The sequence below is a fragment of the Drosophila mojavensis genome, unplaced genomic scaffold (genome assembly GCF_018153725.1).
Source record: "Drosophila mojavensis isolate 15081-1352.22 unplaced genomic scaffold, ASM1815372v1 contig_80, whole genome shotgun sequence".
Classification (NCBI taxonomy): domain Eukaryota; kingdom Metazoa; phylum Arthropoda; class Insecta; order Diptera; family Drosophilidae; genus Drosophila; species Drosophila mojavensis.
The window spans coordinates 211,701-228,335 of NW_025318906.1; the positions used below are offsets into that span (position 1 = coordinate 211,701).

Consider the following 16,635-nt stretch of genomic DNA (forward strand, 5'->3'; position numbering starts at 1 on the left):
TGTGAGCTGCTTTGCCATTTTTTACAGCGGCCAGCCGCCAGCAGCCAGCAGCCAGCAGCGGCCTTCCACTTGCTGTAAGGGTATTTTTAGTCTTAAATGGTTAATTAGCAAGGGCAAGATGCCATTAAAATTAAAATTGCCCCTGAATTTTCAGTGGGGCAGCCGAGCAAAAAATTAACGGCAAAGTTTCGAGCTACGTAGATATAAAGCTCCAAAGGTCTGTTGCTCGAATAACTCTGACTATTTTTCATTTTAATGACTGGTCCGCTCCGATCAGAAATCTGCAGATATGTCTGCATGTATATGCCAGCAGAGGCCAAATCAAACCACAAAATAATCGTGCGCAGCAAACCCTCTTTGCCTTATTAATAACGGTTGAAAGACGGACAGATAATGGTTCACTTACTGTGGGCAACTCGCTGACTGTTTGGCTACGTCTGGATTAACCATACGACACGTTGCCCCAAGTGGCGCGTCGCGACGCGCTGGTTGTCCGAGCATGCAAAAGGTGCGAAGTAGTCCCATAAGTTCAAAACCTAAAAACAAACCACAATGGCCCATTAGCTGGTTCACAACAACAGCAACAACTGTCAACAGTCAGCTTGTGGCCAAAACAGGCGAAAGCTGCGGTGGCCGCGCCTCCTGCTTCACCTGACAACAGATGATGATGCCATCTGCTGTGGGCAAAAGCAACGTTTAGCCAACAGTTAGCTACCATCAAGTCAACCGACACTTCCGTCCAACTCAGCGTGCAGAGAAAGCCGAGCCGCACTGCTTGATCTAAATACAAGCTCTTCCTGCTAGGTGTACATTTTGTCACTGTCAACATATTCAGTGAGCCACATTTCCGGATTTGCAGACTTGTGCATCCGTCTATGCTGCACTGCCTACACACAACATACCAATTTCCTCGTTTCACATCCTCCAAGTCAAATAAGCGCACTTCTCCCACAAGCAAAGTTTCTTTTTTGCTTCCCAATTTGAGCATGCAAGTGTTTACACATCGTTTAGCCGGGCAGTAAAAATAAATGCCAAAGCTTTTTTAAATGTTTAAGCTAAACATTTGACTTGGCACTAACTATCGTTGCCGGCTCGCCTTTGTCCAATTACAGAATAACAGTTTTTTGTTGCTAGCCCCGAGTCAGCAGAAGATCGAAAACATGACCACATGATGGGACCAGAATCTACTTTGGTCAGCTCGCTACATTAATGAATAAATCAACATGGACAGCATTTCCAATGCACTCCGGCATACACACACACACACACTGAAAGAGAGATGCCCATCGAAAGGAAAGCAAATCCAAACTGGGAGCTGTGCTCACGTTCAGGTGCTACTAACAAAGAACTAGTCTCTGCGCGAACGTGCGTCATCATTATCGGCAGCTTCATTATCAACATCATAATTGCGAATAGGAGAGCGTAACGAATGGCAGTGCTCCGGCCAAATCAATTATGTGGTAGACAAGAACAGTAGAGTCTCATTTGAGCTGGTCACTGCTTAACTCCCTTAATTATGCGTCGATGCTGACATTTCAGTTTCCATGACAATCAAAAGTTATTTAATGTCGAACGAGTAAATCAGAGACATGCATACCAAAAAACTTTGGCGACATTCAAAAATAACAAGTTACTATAAAGCATTTACAATTTACAGCTTCCAGTTTACCGTTTACAGTTTACAGCTTACAGTTTACAATTTACAATTTACAGTACTCAGTTGAAAAGTTAAAAGCATGCCAACACCTGTCCACACACAATCGCCTCACTTACAATCTGCAAAATGTTGTGGCATTTTACCTGATTTGCTTTACACTCGACACAACATTTTGACAGTTAACGAATTTTTGGTGCAAAAGTTTCGCACATGTTTTAACATTTCGAGAGAATTATACTGCGCAAAGAGCAGAGCACACGGCGGCTCCCGGCTGGCTGTGGGCTGCTTTGGTATTGGTATAGTGGCTATAAGGTAGTTAATGCCGGATAGCAGTTGACAACAAAATTAAGCGAGGCAGCCGTGCGTGCCCGGCAAAGGTTAGGAGTTAGGAACTGCGTGTTCGCCGCCATTTGGCATTTGGGAGTGGAAAAGTCTCTTGGCAGCAACTTTTACAATTGCGTGTTGTTGGTATTGTGGGTTTTAACTAACATTTTATACTTTGATAAAGTTGTAAGCCCTGTTGCCTGCGAGTCTTGAGTTATTACCATAAGTTAAGACCGGTCTGAAACTGATTTTCCACCAGTTGAAGTTCAAGTTAGCCAACAATAAGACTGTCCGGCTCGAGGGCTCAATTAAAACTAAAAACTGTCTGCAAATTGCGGTGCAAAATAAGTCGTGCACTTGACTTAGAGCAGTTCAGATGCTGGCTGACCAACAGGATTTTGCTCTTTTCCCCCCTGCGCACTGATTGCCGGCAATCCATTGTGCGCTGACTATGGTCAATAGCAACTGCCAATAACTGAAATTGAATTACTGTTTTTAAATGCACACTGCTTCAGTGTCTCTGCCCAGCTCTCCCGAGCTCTGCGCGCCGCTTTGAAAGGAGCTGCGAAAAATCTCTTTGGAAGCAAGCGCATGCAAAACATGGCAACATGTCCGGGGCAGAGGCTTCAGATTCGAAAAGCACAAATAGGAAATTAAGTGCTAACCATTTCTGGACATGGCGTCCAGTTCCCTTTTTCGGTCATGCATTCAATTTACTTTGCACTACTTTCGGATTAAGTCTGTGTCTGTCATGTTGATTTGTATTTACTCTTTATGCATGTGTGCGTGTCTGCGAATCTGTATGCATATGTGTGTGTATGCGTGTGTGTTTGCCTATGTGTATATATATATATAAATATGTGTGTGTGAGTGCGTGCATGTGTGTGCGCATGTGTTTCTGCGGTTGCAAACGCGTTGATTTCGGCATAAAGTTTAACAATGCCATTAACAGAGCCGTGTCCTGATACTGTTGCCAGTGCGATGAGCTGGGTCAGAATATTGTTAATCCTATTGATTTGTGTTAATGATTGTCACTGACACTGTTGACCAAACAACTGCGGTTGCACATATGTAGCTGTCGTTGTCGCCGTCGCCGTCGCCGTCGCTGTCGTCGCCCTGGTCTCTGGCAAAGCAAATTCGTTTTCGGGCTTTGTTTAAATTTACTGCAAACGAACGATTGCTCTCTCAAAGACAAGTAGTGCAAGCCCAACTTGAGCTCTCTCGAGTGGACTTTGAGGTAAATTGTCACATCAATTCTGTGTACACGTGTGTGTTTGCCTTGCTCCTTGGTGTATTGATATTTCACAAGAAATCAACACACAGAACACAAACAGTCTTGCTCACATACTATTTCAAGTCTCACTCCGCCTTGTCACCATTTGCAGCGGAAATGAAAAATCAAATCGAAGAAAGGCACAGGAAATTCAGCTCTTCGTATTTCTCCCGACGTTGTGTGTGTGTGTATGAGTGTGAGTATACGTATTATGGTGGGTTCGGCCATCTATGTGTTTGTGCTGTTTAAATTTAGCCAATGTCTAGCGTTTCTGGAGAGCTCTCTACTCTTGACTATTTATCTCTCTTTGGCTCGTATGTGTGTGCATGTGTGTGTGTGTTTACCTACTCAACCCTGTCATAGACATAAAATCGTATTTTTATTGTTTCTTCCTGCATTGTTTGGATACACTTGTCGGCCGTTGAGTAGCCTTAACTTTAAGGCAAAATTTGTAACAAAAATAAAATATTTGGCTATAAGCATGTAACTGAAGAGCGGCAGGTCGTATAATATTGCTATTCACTCACGCTGAATTACCAATAAGAGTATGTAGGGAGTAAGGGTATATCAAATTCAGTGTATTAAGTGCATAAATTTGTTCTTGGCTTATTGTTGGCATTTGTCTGCGCTTGAGACGGTTTTATCGTCTTGGCCATAAGCCTAAACAAATACAAACAATTTTGTCTCGAGCAAAACGAAAAAAAAGAGAAACAGAAAAAAAGAGAAAAAATTAAAAAATATATATGGGAATACAATCGACAATGGAAATGGTAAGATGCCGGAAAATAATCAATTGATTCAGAATTTAGAGAGGAGCAAAGGAGTTTTCCAGTCCCCCTTATCAATCTTACGCGACGCCTTGCGATGATTTTCCGAACTCTCACTAATTTATTGAAATCATTTACCACAAATCAGACAATTCTCGCACTGTGGAAAAGGAAACTAATTAAATGATGAATGCGCTCGACAGAAGCTCAGGGAGTTGTTCTCATTGATTAGTTACCTGCCATTCCTCCTACCTGATGTTATGTGTTGTGAGTTGTCTGCTGTGCGCTGCGTGCTGTGTGCATGCAAGATGGGAAAACATTCAAGACAGCTGCAACGATTCTCACTGGTCTGATTGAACAATGAATGATTTAATTAATAAATAAATAAGTGCGTGCGTGTAGCAGCAATCGAGTAATTGCAAATGCAAAATACATTACACAAGTGTGACAAACAATTAATTATTGAGCCCCGATTGTCTTCGAACTGAACTACAACTACAACAGCAACTGCAGCTACAACTACAACTACACTCTCAGCTTGTGATTGCGGCCAACGTTGCGTTTGCTTGGCAACGTGTTTGACATACTTAGTGACAATTATGCTGCGACATTGCCATTTGCCATTTGCCATTTGCCATTTGCCATTTGCCATTTGTCATTCGATATTTGCTTCTTTGTCAAACGGTCCTCAAATTGAATGGACAAAGTCAGGCCGCTTCTGTGCATAACTTCAAAGCAAACACAATTAACATACATGACACCACACATTTACATAAAATTAAGACTAAGCCAAATGTAGACACACTTTAAACGTCGTCATACAGGATTTATCGAACGTGTGCCACTCGTCGAGATGGGCACTCAAATTAAATGAGAAAAAAAAGTTCAGCCAGACAATTTTTTTTATTAGAATTTCGAATCGAATCATTCCGCTTGCTCAAATATGGCAAATTTGGTGAATATCGTGCAAAAAACTGTGAAATTAAATTATCATAGCGTTTGGAGATGAGGCTTATTTGAATACCCAACAAAAGCGAACTCTATGCAATTTGCCTGCTATTGTATCACATTCAGAGAATTTCAACTAAATTTCATATTTATTGCGGCTCGGCTTCAGCCCCAATTCAAACTCATACTCAAACTCAAACTCAAGCCCGAATTCGAAACCTTGTGGGCCATTTAAGATTTGAAGTGAGGGCAACCGCAAACTTGTTTCCTCTGAATCTGCACAGCGCGCTGCATATGCCGGCGGAAGTAGTAGCTGCGTAGTGGTTCGACATGTGGTTTGGATTGGATTGAGTTGAGTAGGGCGGGGCAGGGCTGGGCAGTGCTGGGGCGGGCTGGGCGGATGGTACAACCGCAGCGCACACAGAAACTTTCACAATCGAAAATGATAGCTTTGGGCGCTCAAGAAATTTGCCAGGGAGCTGCAGCTACTCGTTCTAGCATTCACTTCCACTGTCAATTTAAAATTGTTTCATTTTGTTTCGCGTCTAAGCTGCATAAGCAGAATATACTACCAAAATTTCACGGATATCCGGCCGTCTGCTGCTGCTGAGCTCTGTTTCTGTTGCTGTTGTTGTTGCTGTTGCTGCTGCTGCTGTGTCGCGCACACTCGTATAGCATACCTCAAGGCACTTCATTAAAACGCAATTAGTGCCGATTTGAATATTGATGCCGAATACCAAATTCAGCTATTGATATTGAAATGCTGATACTGAGGGCTTAAAACTTTTCGCATCCGCCCTGTGGCATTCTGACAATTCAATATTCATTTTATATTTCAGCCGGGACTTTTACGCTCAGCACAAGACAATCGCATTGGAAGCCCGCTCATTATTCATTCGGAGGTTCTTTGTTTTTACAAATCAATTAAATTGAACCATAAACGAATTACACTTAAACGGTTCAATCAGATGGAAAATTTGTTCATTTGCGCCAACCGAGTGCATGATCAAATGCATGATTGAGTGCATCGGCGTTTCACTGTCTGGCTATGTGTGTGTTTGACTGTGCCTCTGTGTGTGTCTGTGTGGATGTACTATTGTATACGCCAATATGCGAGTGAGTGTGTGTGTGTGTGACATTAAAAGGTGTGCCAAATGAAATTGAAATATAAATTCAAATCCATTGGGCGCATAAGCGGCGCAATCAGGCGCAAATTATGCGCGAAGCGACGCGTACCTGCAATGGCAAGGGTAGCCATCCCTGTCAATTGAAATGTGCAGACACCTGTTAAGGGCGACAGGTGAATACACAGCAGTCAAACAAACAGCGGCCACTGAGGCCAAGAGGTTGAATGAGAAAACAAAATGGCGCACGGGCTGCAATTGAGCACACAAAGTCGGCAGTCAGAGCAAAGGCCCTTCGCTATTGACTTGCTGTTGTGACATCTGAATTATAATTGAGCAGCAGCTGCTTTTCAATTGCATAAATCGCAAGCCCCGTTAGTCGACTAGCAGAGGCAATGTCTGTGATGCACAGCTATCCAATTTTTCAAAAACAAATTTAAATCAACTGTAATGCCTTAACTGTCATTCAGAGAAGGAAACAAGTTTAGTTGACAAGGTAAGCAGATCTATTTTACTTACCCAGTAGCTGAAAATGTATTAAGTAAACACAGCACTTTGTACAAAATCTGCATTGCTTTCAAAACACCAACATGGCACATGGGGGCCCCCTACTCACGCCACCGACTCCGAATCAAATTCTGTTCGCGCGGAACTTTCTGCGCGTGGTGAACAAAAATGAGGAATTGCGGGCTCAGAATCTACTCATATCACCCGCTGGCGCCCGCAGTGCCCTGACTCTTGTATTCATGGCTGCAGGCGGCAAGACTGCGAGCGAACTGCGCTCAGGACTGATGCTGGGGCCAGCCAAGAAGATGGCAATCGCCAAGCAACACGCAGAGTCCATAAGTAAGGATTGTGTGTGCAACGAGAAAGGCGCCTCGATACGCCTGGCCACCGGACTATATATTACGAACGAGCAGGACTTGCACCCCAACTTCAATTCCCAAGCAGGCGAATTCTTCAATACTCGAGCAGATACCTTGAACTTTTTGGATGCCGTAGGCTCAATGCATCAGGTCAATTCATGGCTTCAGCGACAAACCTTTAATACGGTGCACAAGTTGCTCACTCCGGATGCGTTCACCTTGGAGTCCAGGATTTTCTTGGTCAACACGGTTTACTTTCGAGCCAAGTGGACCAAAAGATTTCCTGAGAAGAACACCATGTTAGGAGACTTCACGATAAGTGCGGAACAGAAAATGCAGCTTCCTATGATGCGACAGGTGGGTCTTACACCAGTACTAACAGTAGAGTATATACTACATACTACATATTTCTGCTACTGATTGATTTATGCGCTCAGATCGGTGAGTTCCGCTTTGGCGAGTCTAAGAAACTAAACTCGCGCATTCTCCAACTGCCCTTTGAAGAATCGGACCTAAGTCTGCTTCTAATTTTACCTCTGGAAGAATTGGGAATTTCGGAACTGGAATCGAAACTAGAGAAGTTTGACCTAAACGAAGTAGCCCAGAAGTCAGTGATGCATGATGTTGACGTTACTCTGCCCAGATTCAAGATCGAGTGTGATGTGGATCTGAAGGAACCGCTGAAGAAAGTGAGTAAAGTGCATTCTTTTATACATTCCTTTATTCCTTAAACATATAATTAACGGTAGTTGGGAGTAAAGCGCATCTTCAAGAACGGAGTCGCTGACTTGAAAGGACTGTTTGCAAAGAAGGCTCCGCATCCGATCACTGAGGCAAGGCAAAAGCTGTCATTGAGTATAAACGAGGCTGGCTGCACAACTAATATTGACGAATGTGAGGATCAGTTTCGTTAATGTAGATTTTCAGATTCTAAGCTATTTTCTTTTGCAGCCACTAAAAATCGTTTTGTCAAAGCCAATCCGGAACGCAAAGTCTTTGTGGCTGACCATCCATTTGTATTTGCCATACGAAACAATAAAATTGTTTATTTTGTGGGTCATTTTGTCAGGCCCTGATTAGCTAAAGCGCATCCCGTAATTTGCAAATAAATCCATGAAAAGTCCATGAAAGCAATTGCAAATTTACGTCTTTTTTTTCAAATCCCGTGACGCTATCAATGTCAGCATCGCGTAGCCAGGGCAGTCTGGGCAATTGCAACAAATGACAATATCCCATGAACATCAAATTATTGCCGCACAAATGTGCACAATGCACAACGGCACACAGACACACGCAACTACAGCAAACACAATGGCGGAATCAAACATAGAATCATGTTGCCTTAGAAACAGACGCTAATAGGGTATGCACAGCTATGATTAACCATCAAGAGGGATGGCCGGAGTCCATTATGATGACTTATAATAGAATCGATTTTTAGCTTAATTCATTTTCTTTCGCGACTGTATTTAGTTTGCACTAGGATATGTTTGAGCTGGCATACTCAAAAACTTCTATACAGTAGAGGGTATAGCAAGTCTAACAAAAAACACAAAATCCCAACTGTTGGGCAACGAAAGCACGAAAACAAATAACAAAATGGCAAAATAGCAAAAGAATTCAGTGAAGTGAGACCTAGGGGAGCGCATGAAGTTATGGCGGGAGGCGCCGCATCGACAGATCATTGAGAATTTCGCTGATATGAAAAGAGAGCCAACTTGCCACACTGTGACTCTGGCTGAACAATGGCCGAGGGAGTGAAACAGAATGAGAGAGGGAGAGATGATGGCGTGCAGCATGGAGGCTGGAAAAACTAAATGAAAAGTTAAAAGCAGCAAAAGGAGCGTCGTTCGCAGCGCCCTCATGCCCATTTCTTTTGGCAAATGCTGTACAACTTGTTAGCCAATTTTAAATACAACTGCTGCCACTGACAGTAATCAAGATTGCATGGCGGCAGTGGCTACAACAATGCCAAATGCCATTCGAAGGGGGGGGCCAACAATTGAAAAATAAGTAATTTTCCAACTGTAGTGAACTATGTACGCAGAGCCCCAACACCAATATTGTAGCTGAGACAAGCACAAAACAGGAGTTGGATGTTGGGCGTTGGGCGCTGGGAGTTGGGCTTCTAGCTGAAATAGGAGTTGAAGTCCGCGCTCGAGTTCGAGTTCGAGTTCGCGCCGGAGTCCGCGTCCGCGTCCGCGTCGGTGTCCGGTTGCAAACTTTGTCGTCCAATTCATCGATGATTGTCGTGGACTACCGTATGCCATTGGCATGGCCATTGCCATTCAGAGCGTCTGCCATTGATGGCCACTGCCGGGTATTGTGGCAAATGTTTATCTTTCGGTTCGGTTGGGTTCGGTTTGTGTTGGTGTTGGTGCTAGTGTTGGTGTTTGTGTTTGTGTTTGGGTCTGCCCTGCACAGCGCATCTTTCTTGATTTTACTTATGCCTCTAGGCCGCTGGAAGCGTCGTCATCAAAACGGATGTGCAGCTGCACAAACTTTGTTCCGTCGGTGCGACGCAGCAGAGGGACTGAAAACTGTGCTCCGGCCCCGGACAGTTGTGTAATTTGGAAATGCTAATGTAATGTCACAGTAATGAAATTACCGAAATTGTTACTACAAAATAGTACAAGATAAATGAAAAATGAAATAAAATTTTAAATTAAGGCAAGCAGATGCAGATAAGAGCAACCAGTAAAGAGTATCCGACTAAAGAGTACCCTGATCTGAGCGTCGACCGTGACTAAAGACTATCTGTCTTCTGTTTCTTTTCTCTTAGGTTGTGGGTAAAATTTAAAGTGATGAACATAGCATATATCAAATAATTACGATGGCATTCGTTTGTATATATTTACATTTCAATCGGCTTACATTTTGTTGTATTTAATATGATACCGTTTTGGCTCTATAAATTTGTTAGGAATGCAAATTAATCAGTCCAATAAACATTTGAAATATTTAACACTGCAATTGTTTTAGTTTTGTATTTGCATTGAGTCCCTCCCCAAAAGGCGGCTACAAATAGTTGATGCTTACAAACATTTCGGCCATTAGCCGTCACATAATTTTAAATAGCAACTCAATAAATCAAGAACTATTGCCCGAAAATGTAATTTAAAACCAATCAAACGCATCCGCATGCAAGAGCGAGCGCCGAATGCCGGCGGTCACAAAATCTCTATTAGGCATCTTCATTCGATCGCATGCCAAACCTCGACAGGGGGCTCATATGTGTACACATGTACAAACATGTACATACATATGTATAGCATACATATGCACGCACACAACCTCAAACAGGCATACCAGCAATTGTTTCATAAATTGCATAAACAAACCAACTATAAAAACGAAGCATGAAGCATGAGAATTGCATAATCGCCACCCACACACAAAACACTTGACCATCAAATCCGATTTGCTGATTTGGTTTTATGAGTTGCAATTTCTTCTCCTACATGCATGCATAATATTGTATAAATACATCTATATTGGGAGCACGCATTTGGCATACAGGCAGCTCAGAGTAAACATTCCACCCATTGCACTGTCCAACTCGGGCTCCGTCTAAACTCCTTTCGGAAATCTTCGCAGATTAAGTGGTCCGGGCATTATTAGCATTATTATGTTCATGTGCATCGACTGCATTGTTAATAGGTATAATTGTGTGCCGTACTTGCAGAGTATTTTTCAGGGATGAAGAGAATTTTCATTATGTTATGCTTATAAATACTTTGACGTTCCATTTCCATTCTAGTTCCATTTCCAGTTGTACATCTTGTGTATTCATTTAACATTTTAAATTATTTAGTAATTGAATCACACTCGTCTAGTAAACACAACGAATTTATAAAATTTTTCTATCTTATTTACTTTTTGCTTACTATCTCTGCATTGGGTTCCGAAAATTCGCTTTTCCTCAAGTGTTTACAATTCTCCGCATACGTGCACTGCATCGCACTGAAATTTCCTCTCTTGTTGGGGATTATTCGTATGCATTTTAAGTGCACAAGAATACAAAATTTGCATACTCTTGACTGCTGTCTGATGCTTGGCCATACATTCATACTGACAAAATTACATTTCAATTTTAAAACGGACTTTAATTGCCAGCTTTCACAAGCTGAGGTGTCTAAAGTGAGTTGCAAATGGCAATGGCAGTGGGCAGTAGGCGTGGCAATGCCACTGGCAGCTCAAAAATAGCTTGCCATGAGCGTCGCTTATCGCTCGGCTGCAGCTTAAGAGCCGTTTAATCCATCACACGACAAGTGCAGCAACCATGGATGAGCACTTTCCTCCCTCTCCTCAGTTTGTGGCACGCGTGCAAAGTGCTGCCGCTGCCCTTGCTTGATAATAAGCCGTCATGCTGCCCAGCAGACAGGAGAGGTTCTCATTGTGGTTACGCATACGCCACGTTGCATCAGCCTGTGTAAGATATGCGTGCAAAAGTTGGCTGTTAATTTCAAATGCGAGGTAACGAATTGCCAGTGAGATGCCCTAACGTAAAAATTGGTAGAAAAAAAAAAAATGGAATTCTGCAAAAAGTGCAACGAGTTGGACAGGTGATTTAAAAACCATTTGTCAGCAGGAGGCAGCAAGCAGCAGGAAGAATGCAAAAGCCGGAAGGCAGTGGGCAGCGGGCAGCGGTCAGCGGGTGGAAGGCAGTAGATAGCAGACAGTAGAGTGAATGGAAATGATGATTTTTGCTAGTATGCCTTTCAGGAGTTTGGGTGATTGGCTCGGGTCAGTGAAATTATTCAAATTATCTTGTGCAAGACTTTACTGTCAGGTGCCGTCAGGCAATAAGGACAACAACAACTTGATAGGGGACCCGGGCCAGACGGTTGCACCAGCAGTTACCCCAAGGCAGCGATCAAACTGCTTTAGTGCCATTCTTTTATCGCGCAACATCCTCCTCCTTCACAATCAAAACATGAGAAGCTGCTAAGCGAACCCCCAAGAATCAGCAACCGGTAGCTGACAGCCGACAGGCTGCTAGGTCCTGCTTCGTGCCCCGCCCTCTCTTCTGTCTGATTTCACTTTTGTTGTTCTTGCTCTTGTTGACGACAATTGTAAATCCCATCTATTATAAGTGCTTCTTACCACTTGCCGTTGAGCATTGACATTTGGCTAATGGCAAAAATGTCACCAAAATGCAGACGACAAACAAGCTGCTGCCATGACAGCAATCCAAGACATGGCCACGACATTAGAACTGCTCTGCTGCTGTCGTTAAGACTCCCCCCTTTCTGAGATCATATCATGCGCTTTAATGTAGGCATTGCCATTGTGGCATTTATTATTGTACACAAAAGCATTTCGACAGCAGCTTATATGTATATACACCTAATATTATCGACTCCGAAGCGAAATCCGCTGATCCTCTTTCACACACATGAATGAACTTCGAAAATAAATAAGATACAAGTTCGAGCAAAGCGGGATAAGGAGCTCTTCATAAATATGACATTTTCATTTTGTTTTTGTCTGTGTGTTGTTTGTTAATTTAATAATTTGTAATAGCAACATTAATTTATCAATATGCACAGAATGAATTGTTTCATACATTAAGTGGACTAATCAAATAGTCGCCGCCGCAATTTAGCAAACGGAATTCTATTTTTTTGAAGCGCCATACATAATTTATAAAACAGCAGGAGGCCCTTGAGACTGAGGCGCAAATCAAAGGCAATCATAAATCAAAATCAATTTGATTCACTGATTAGAGTCGACTGCAAAACTAAACACACTCACACTCAGTGCACACAAAGTAATGTTGCCAATAGGTGTGAGTGTACATATGTCTGTGGCAGCTGCTTTAACGCTCCTATTTAATCAACCCAAGCCCCAACGGCTATTGATTAATAATGACGCACAGCATGAGATGCGGAACTAAATTGCTTACCTAAATATGTGCTTTGTGGAATGGAGGAAATCTTTCTCTTTCTCCGAGCCGATAGATTATTCTATGTGCATACGTGTCTCAGCAAAGACCTTAAAGCCTTATCGAAACAAAAAATATTTTCAATGACAACAATTTCAATTTCTATCTCCTCTCTCTCTCTCTTTCTCTTTCTCTATCTGGACTCAAAAGCAATTAACTCTCCTATTTGATATGATACTGTCCTTAATTGAAAAGGACATGCAAAATGGCGCTGCAGCAACTACAAAAATCTCCTAAAAATATACAAAATACTTATATAAAACACAAAGTGCCATCACGTTGTCGGTGTCAGTGTCCGGGTTGAATTTGTTATGACAACTGACGTCGATGTCGATGTCGACGTCGACGTCTACTTCTATGCTGTTATTGTATCCTTTTTGTAAATTTGTGAAATTGTTTCTTTACTCTGCGCCCAAGGGAGTAAAGGTCGTCAATTCACAAAGACATGTGCAGTTTCGGTTTGCAGCACACATTCAGCTGCATACGTATGCACGCAGTAACTCATTAGCATAACATTTCCGCCTCTCCATCTTCAACGGAGTCAAGTAACATATGCGCCAACATTTCGTTCTGTCAATCAGTGCAAATTTAGCGACAAGCTGCGAAAACTTTTGACAGTTGCAAATGTCACCGTCGCATGATGGATGCACACAGTTTCCCCACTCCACTCAACTGCCTATCCCTCGGATCCCATTGTCAAATGCCCTCAAACGGCTTAAGCTCCCTGCTTCCAGTCACAATGTAACAATTGCAGACCGTCTAATTAGAACTCTTTAAGCCTCGGTGGCAAATTCAATCAAAAGCAAATATCGATTGTAAACTGCGTTTTACCGGACTGTTAAAGTCAAGTTACAGGCGGACATAAAACAAACAGTTGATTAGCTAATTCTTCAAGTCGGACTGCACTTCTGTTTTCATATTTCATTCAAATATTTTGTTTTTTCGCTGAGTGCTTGAGCGTACGCTCAACAAAACAATGGGAAAGAATAATTGTATAAAATAAAAACGGATTTGCATATTAGATTCCCAGCGTCCACCTTTTGCATGCTGTTGATTTTTGTTTGTCATTAGGGGGAAGCAGCAGCCGCGGCAGCAACAGCAGCAACAGCAGCCCAAGCAGTTACAACAATAATATTTCGTTGTGCACTGACAGACGAGCTGAGGGACCACGAAGCACGGAGCGTCGGAGCTTGGACCTCAACCTGGACGCACAGATAAGAAGCCCCCAGCATAAATGCAGCAGTAGTGAGTGGACACTGAATAAATGTCAGCACCGCCTGGCACCTTGTCACAGACCAAAACTAATACTCAAGACAATTTTTTATGACAGCATAACACCCAGCACTATCCCCTTCAAGAGGACGTCTCACAGCTCTCAGCTCACAGCCATTCTGCGGCAGAGGCCACTCTGCCACTCTGCCACTCTGCCAGTCAGTCGTTCTGCCAGACGCCTTGTGAAGAATGATTTAAAGTTTTGGCCATTTTGTTGCCACTCTCTGACTGTGTTTTCGGTGTTTAGTTACATTTTGTCTTTTTATTGTGGAGTGGGGGGAGAAGGCGGGCAGGCAAGGCAGGCTAAGGAGGCTAAGGAGTGTGATGAAGTGCCAGCATTGCTTTAAAGTGGGCAATATATATTTTTTGTGATTTCGTGCCTCACTTAATGAGATTTGGCTACGCCATTTTTGTCGTAACTTTGTACGTTTCTTTTTATTTGCGCTCATTTTGAGGTAATGCGAGAAGTTTTATGTGTTGTGATTTGCTTTTGATTGATGCGTCTTACATACTTTTCTCCTTGGACAGAGACAATGTGGACGTGTCCTGTCGAAGGCAATCAGCGAAGCAAAAAAAAAAGTATACCTAAATTATTAAAACTCGGATTCCGGTATATCCCATATCCTGCGATATACACACATATTTAATATGCAAGCAGTTGATAGTAGAAGTTTTTTGATTGCATATTAAAGCAGCTAATTTCTTTTTAACAGCTCCACAGCAATGATCACCAGTCGAGTGGTTTTGTTTGCTTCAAAATGAGCCCGCATTTGCATATAGAAAACGATTTTAGCCAGTGTCATTTGGACGTCGACGTTGCAACTATGAAACCGCAGCGTAAATAAATGCGATAGCTCTGTGGGCCTGGTGGTTCATGTTGGTGTTGCTATTGGTTTGGTGTTGGTGTTGCTGTTAGAGTTGGCAACATGCAAATTTTCATTTTGCAAGCGAAAAACATAAAAAGCAGCGGCAACTATTTGCGCAAAACAGCATCACAAACCGAACAGCTTGTCTAATTGTAATCCGAGTTGTAAGTCGTTTAAAACAGACAACGAGGACGACGATTGCGAGGACTGCGCCGCCGACGACCACGACGACGACGACGACGAGTACTCGAATTAATTACCCTCGGAAGTTGCTTGCTAACAACGCACAGCGAAACGGAACGGCACACGGAAATGCCAGAATGGCTCGGACTGGACTCTGGGCCGGACTCTGTGTGCACTCAGAGCACCGAGCTCCGTCACTCCGCTGCAGGTTCAGATTCAGATTCGCACTCGGACTCGCACTTGGACGATCGCTCGCTCTCGACGCTGCGCTGTGTGGACTTTGCATTTGGGAATGTCATCATCAACGCGCTGCAGTTCGAGTTTGTGTGCACGATGTAGCAACGCTGAAATGATGGTCCTGGCCAGAGCTTGTGGCCACAGTCCAATGAAATTGCGACCGCAATGTCTCTCTATGTGTCTTTGTGTATATGCGTATCTGTCCTTCTCTCACTCTCTCACTCTCTGTCTTTCTATCCCTATCTCTCACTCTGTGTGCTGGTGACGTGCAAATGAATGCAGCGGAAATGAAATGAATTCGTTAGAGGCCGCAAAAAACGCAGCGCGCAGCGTTCAACGAGCTGCGAACATTGCAAACGGTTCGCAATTAATGAGTGCCTGCTGCTATGCAATAAAAAGCTGCATATATACGGCTGTGAAAAGTGTGGAAAAAACCAGCTTAAACTGTGCGTACAATCGGACATGGCTGCCGGACTACATAATTAAAGCAACGCTCGACTGCCGCTGACATCTGCACATCATAATTATCAAGGCAGTGCAAATTTAAATAAAACGTGTTGGTAATGCAGCGCAAACGTGACGCCAATGTGAACCAATGCACTAGTTTACACATGCCGAGCTCACACATGAATTACTCTAATTTCTAGGATGCCCTGCGGCTCCATACGCAACTTATCCAGTTAAGAATTACTGTAATTAGTGTGGAAGTATACAATTTTCACAGCCGATTCGAGATTGCTGTAAATATGTTTTGGGTGCTTATGCTCAAGTCCGTAAGTGCGTTTAAAGCTTGGCTGCTCCTTGTCCACCTCTGATGCATATTTTATAGTCTTTTGTCTTAGATATGCGCCTTTGAGCAGCTTAACATAATGAGCTCAAATTAAAATCTTGTTAAAAGTGCATGCAAGAGAGAAAAAAAGGCGAAATCAAGGATCTAGAAATAGTACGCACGACATTTGCGAGACGCTGCTCGTGACTTTGGTAGCAGCCAAGTCAGTTAATCTTGCCAAGCTACTTAAAAGTCAATGCAATAACAACAAATAACGCACAAAGTGCAAGAAGAAGCAGCAAAGCTAACGAAACTTAATTAGAAAATTATGCGCGCAACTTCAAAAGCTGCAGCCACTTTGGCATTAGAGATGCTTCTTGCTCTTCCTCTTTCTTCCGCATA

At 42.9% G+C, this 16,635-nt stretch overlaps 1 protein-coding gene across 2 annotated transcripts; it reads left to right on the forward strand.

The window, feature by feature from the left end:
* Positions 1 to 6,503: 6,503 nt before the first annotated feature.
* LOC6578241 (serine protease inhibitor 42Dd) lies at positions 6,504 to 8,100 on the forward strand. 2 transcript variants are annotated; one of them, XM_002004121.4, is made up of 5 exons: positions 6,504 to 6,589; positions 6,645 to 7,316; positions 7,397 to 7,648; positions 7,709 to 7,853; positions 7,911 to 8,100. In XM_002004121.4, exons 2-5 carry the CDS (start codon positions 6,684 to 6,686, stop codon positions 8,033 to 8,035), a joined length of 1,155 nt encoding a protein of 384 aa, XP_002004157.1. In that variant the 5' UTR covers positions 6,504 to 6,589; positions 6,645 to 6,683; the 3' UTR covers positions 8,036 to 8,100. The 2 variants fall into 2 exon arrangements, with proteins under 2 accessions (XP_002004157.1, XP_043866821.1); XM_044010886.1 differs by lacking the exon at positions 6,504 to 6,589 and having other exon boundaries at positions 6,596 to 7,316.
* The last annotated feature ends 8,535 nt before the right edge of the window (positions 8,101 to 16,635 follow it).

Bases quoted from the DNA above. Each gene is read 5' to 3' on its own strand.
- LOC6578241 (XM_002004121.4), top strand. From the start codon at position 6,684: ATGGCACATGGGGGCCCCCTACTCACGCCACCGACTCCGAATCAAATT. The intron at 7,649-7,708 runs GTGAGTAAAGTG...AATTAACGGTAG, and splicing joins TGAAGGAACCGCTGAAGAAA to TTGGGAGTAAAGCGCATCTT. The intron at 7,854-7,910 runs GTGAGGATCAGT...TTTCTTTTGCAG, and splicing joins CACAACTAATATTGACGAAT to CCACTAAAAATCGTTTTGTC.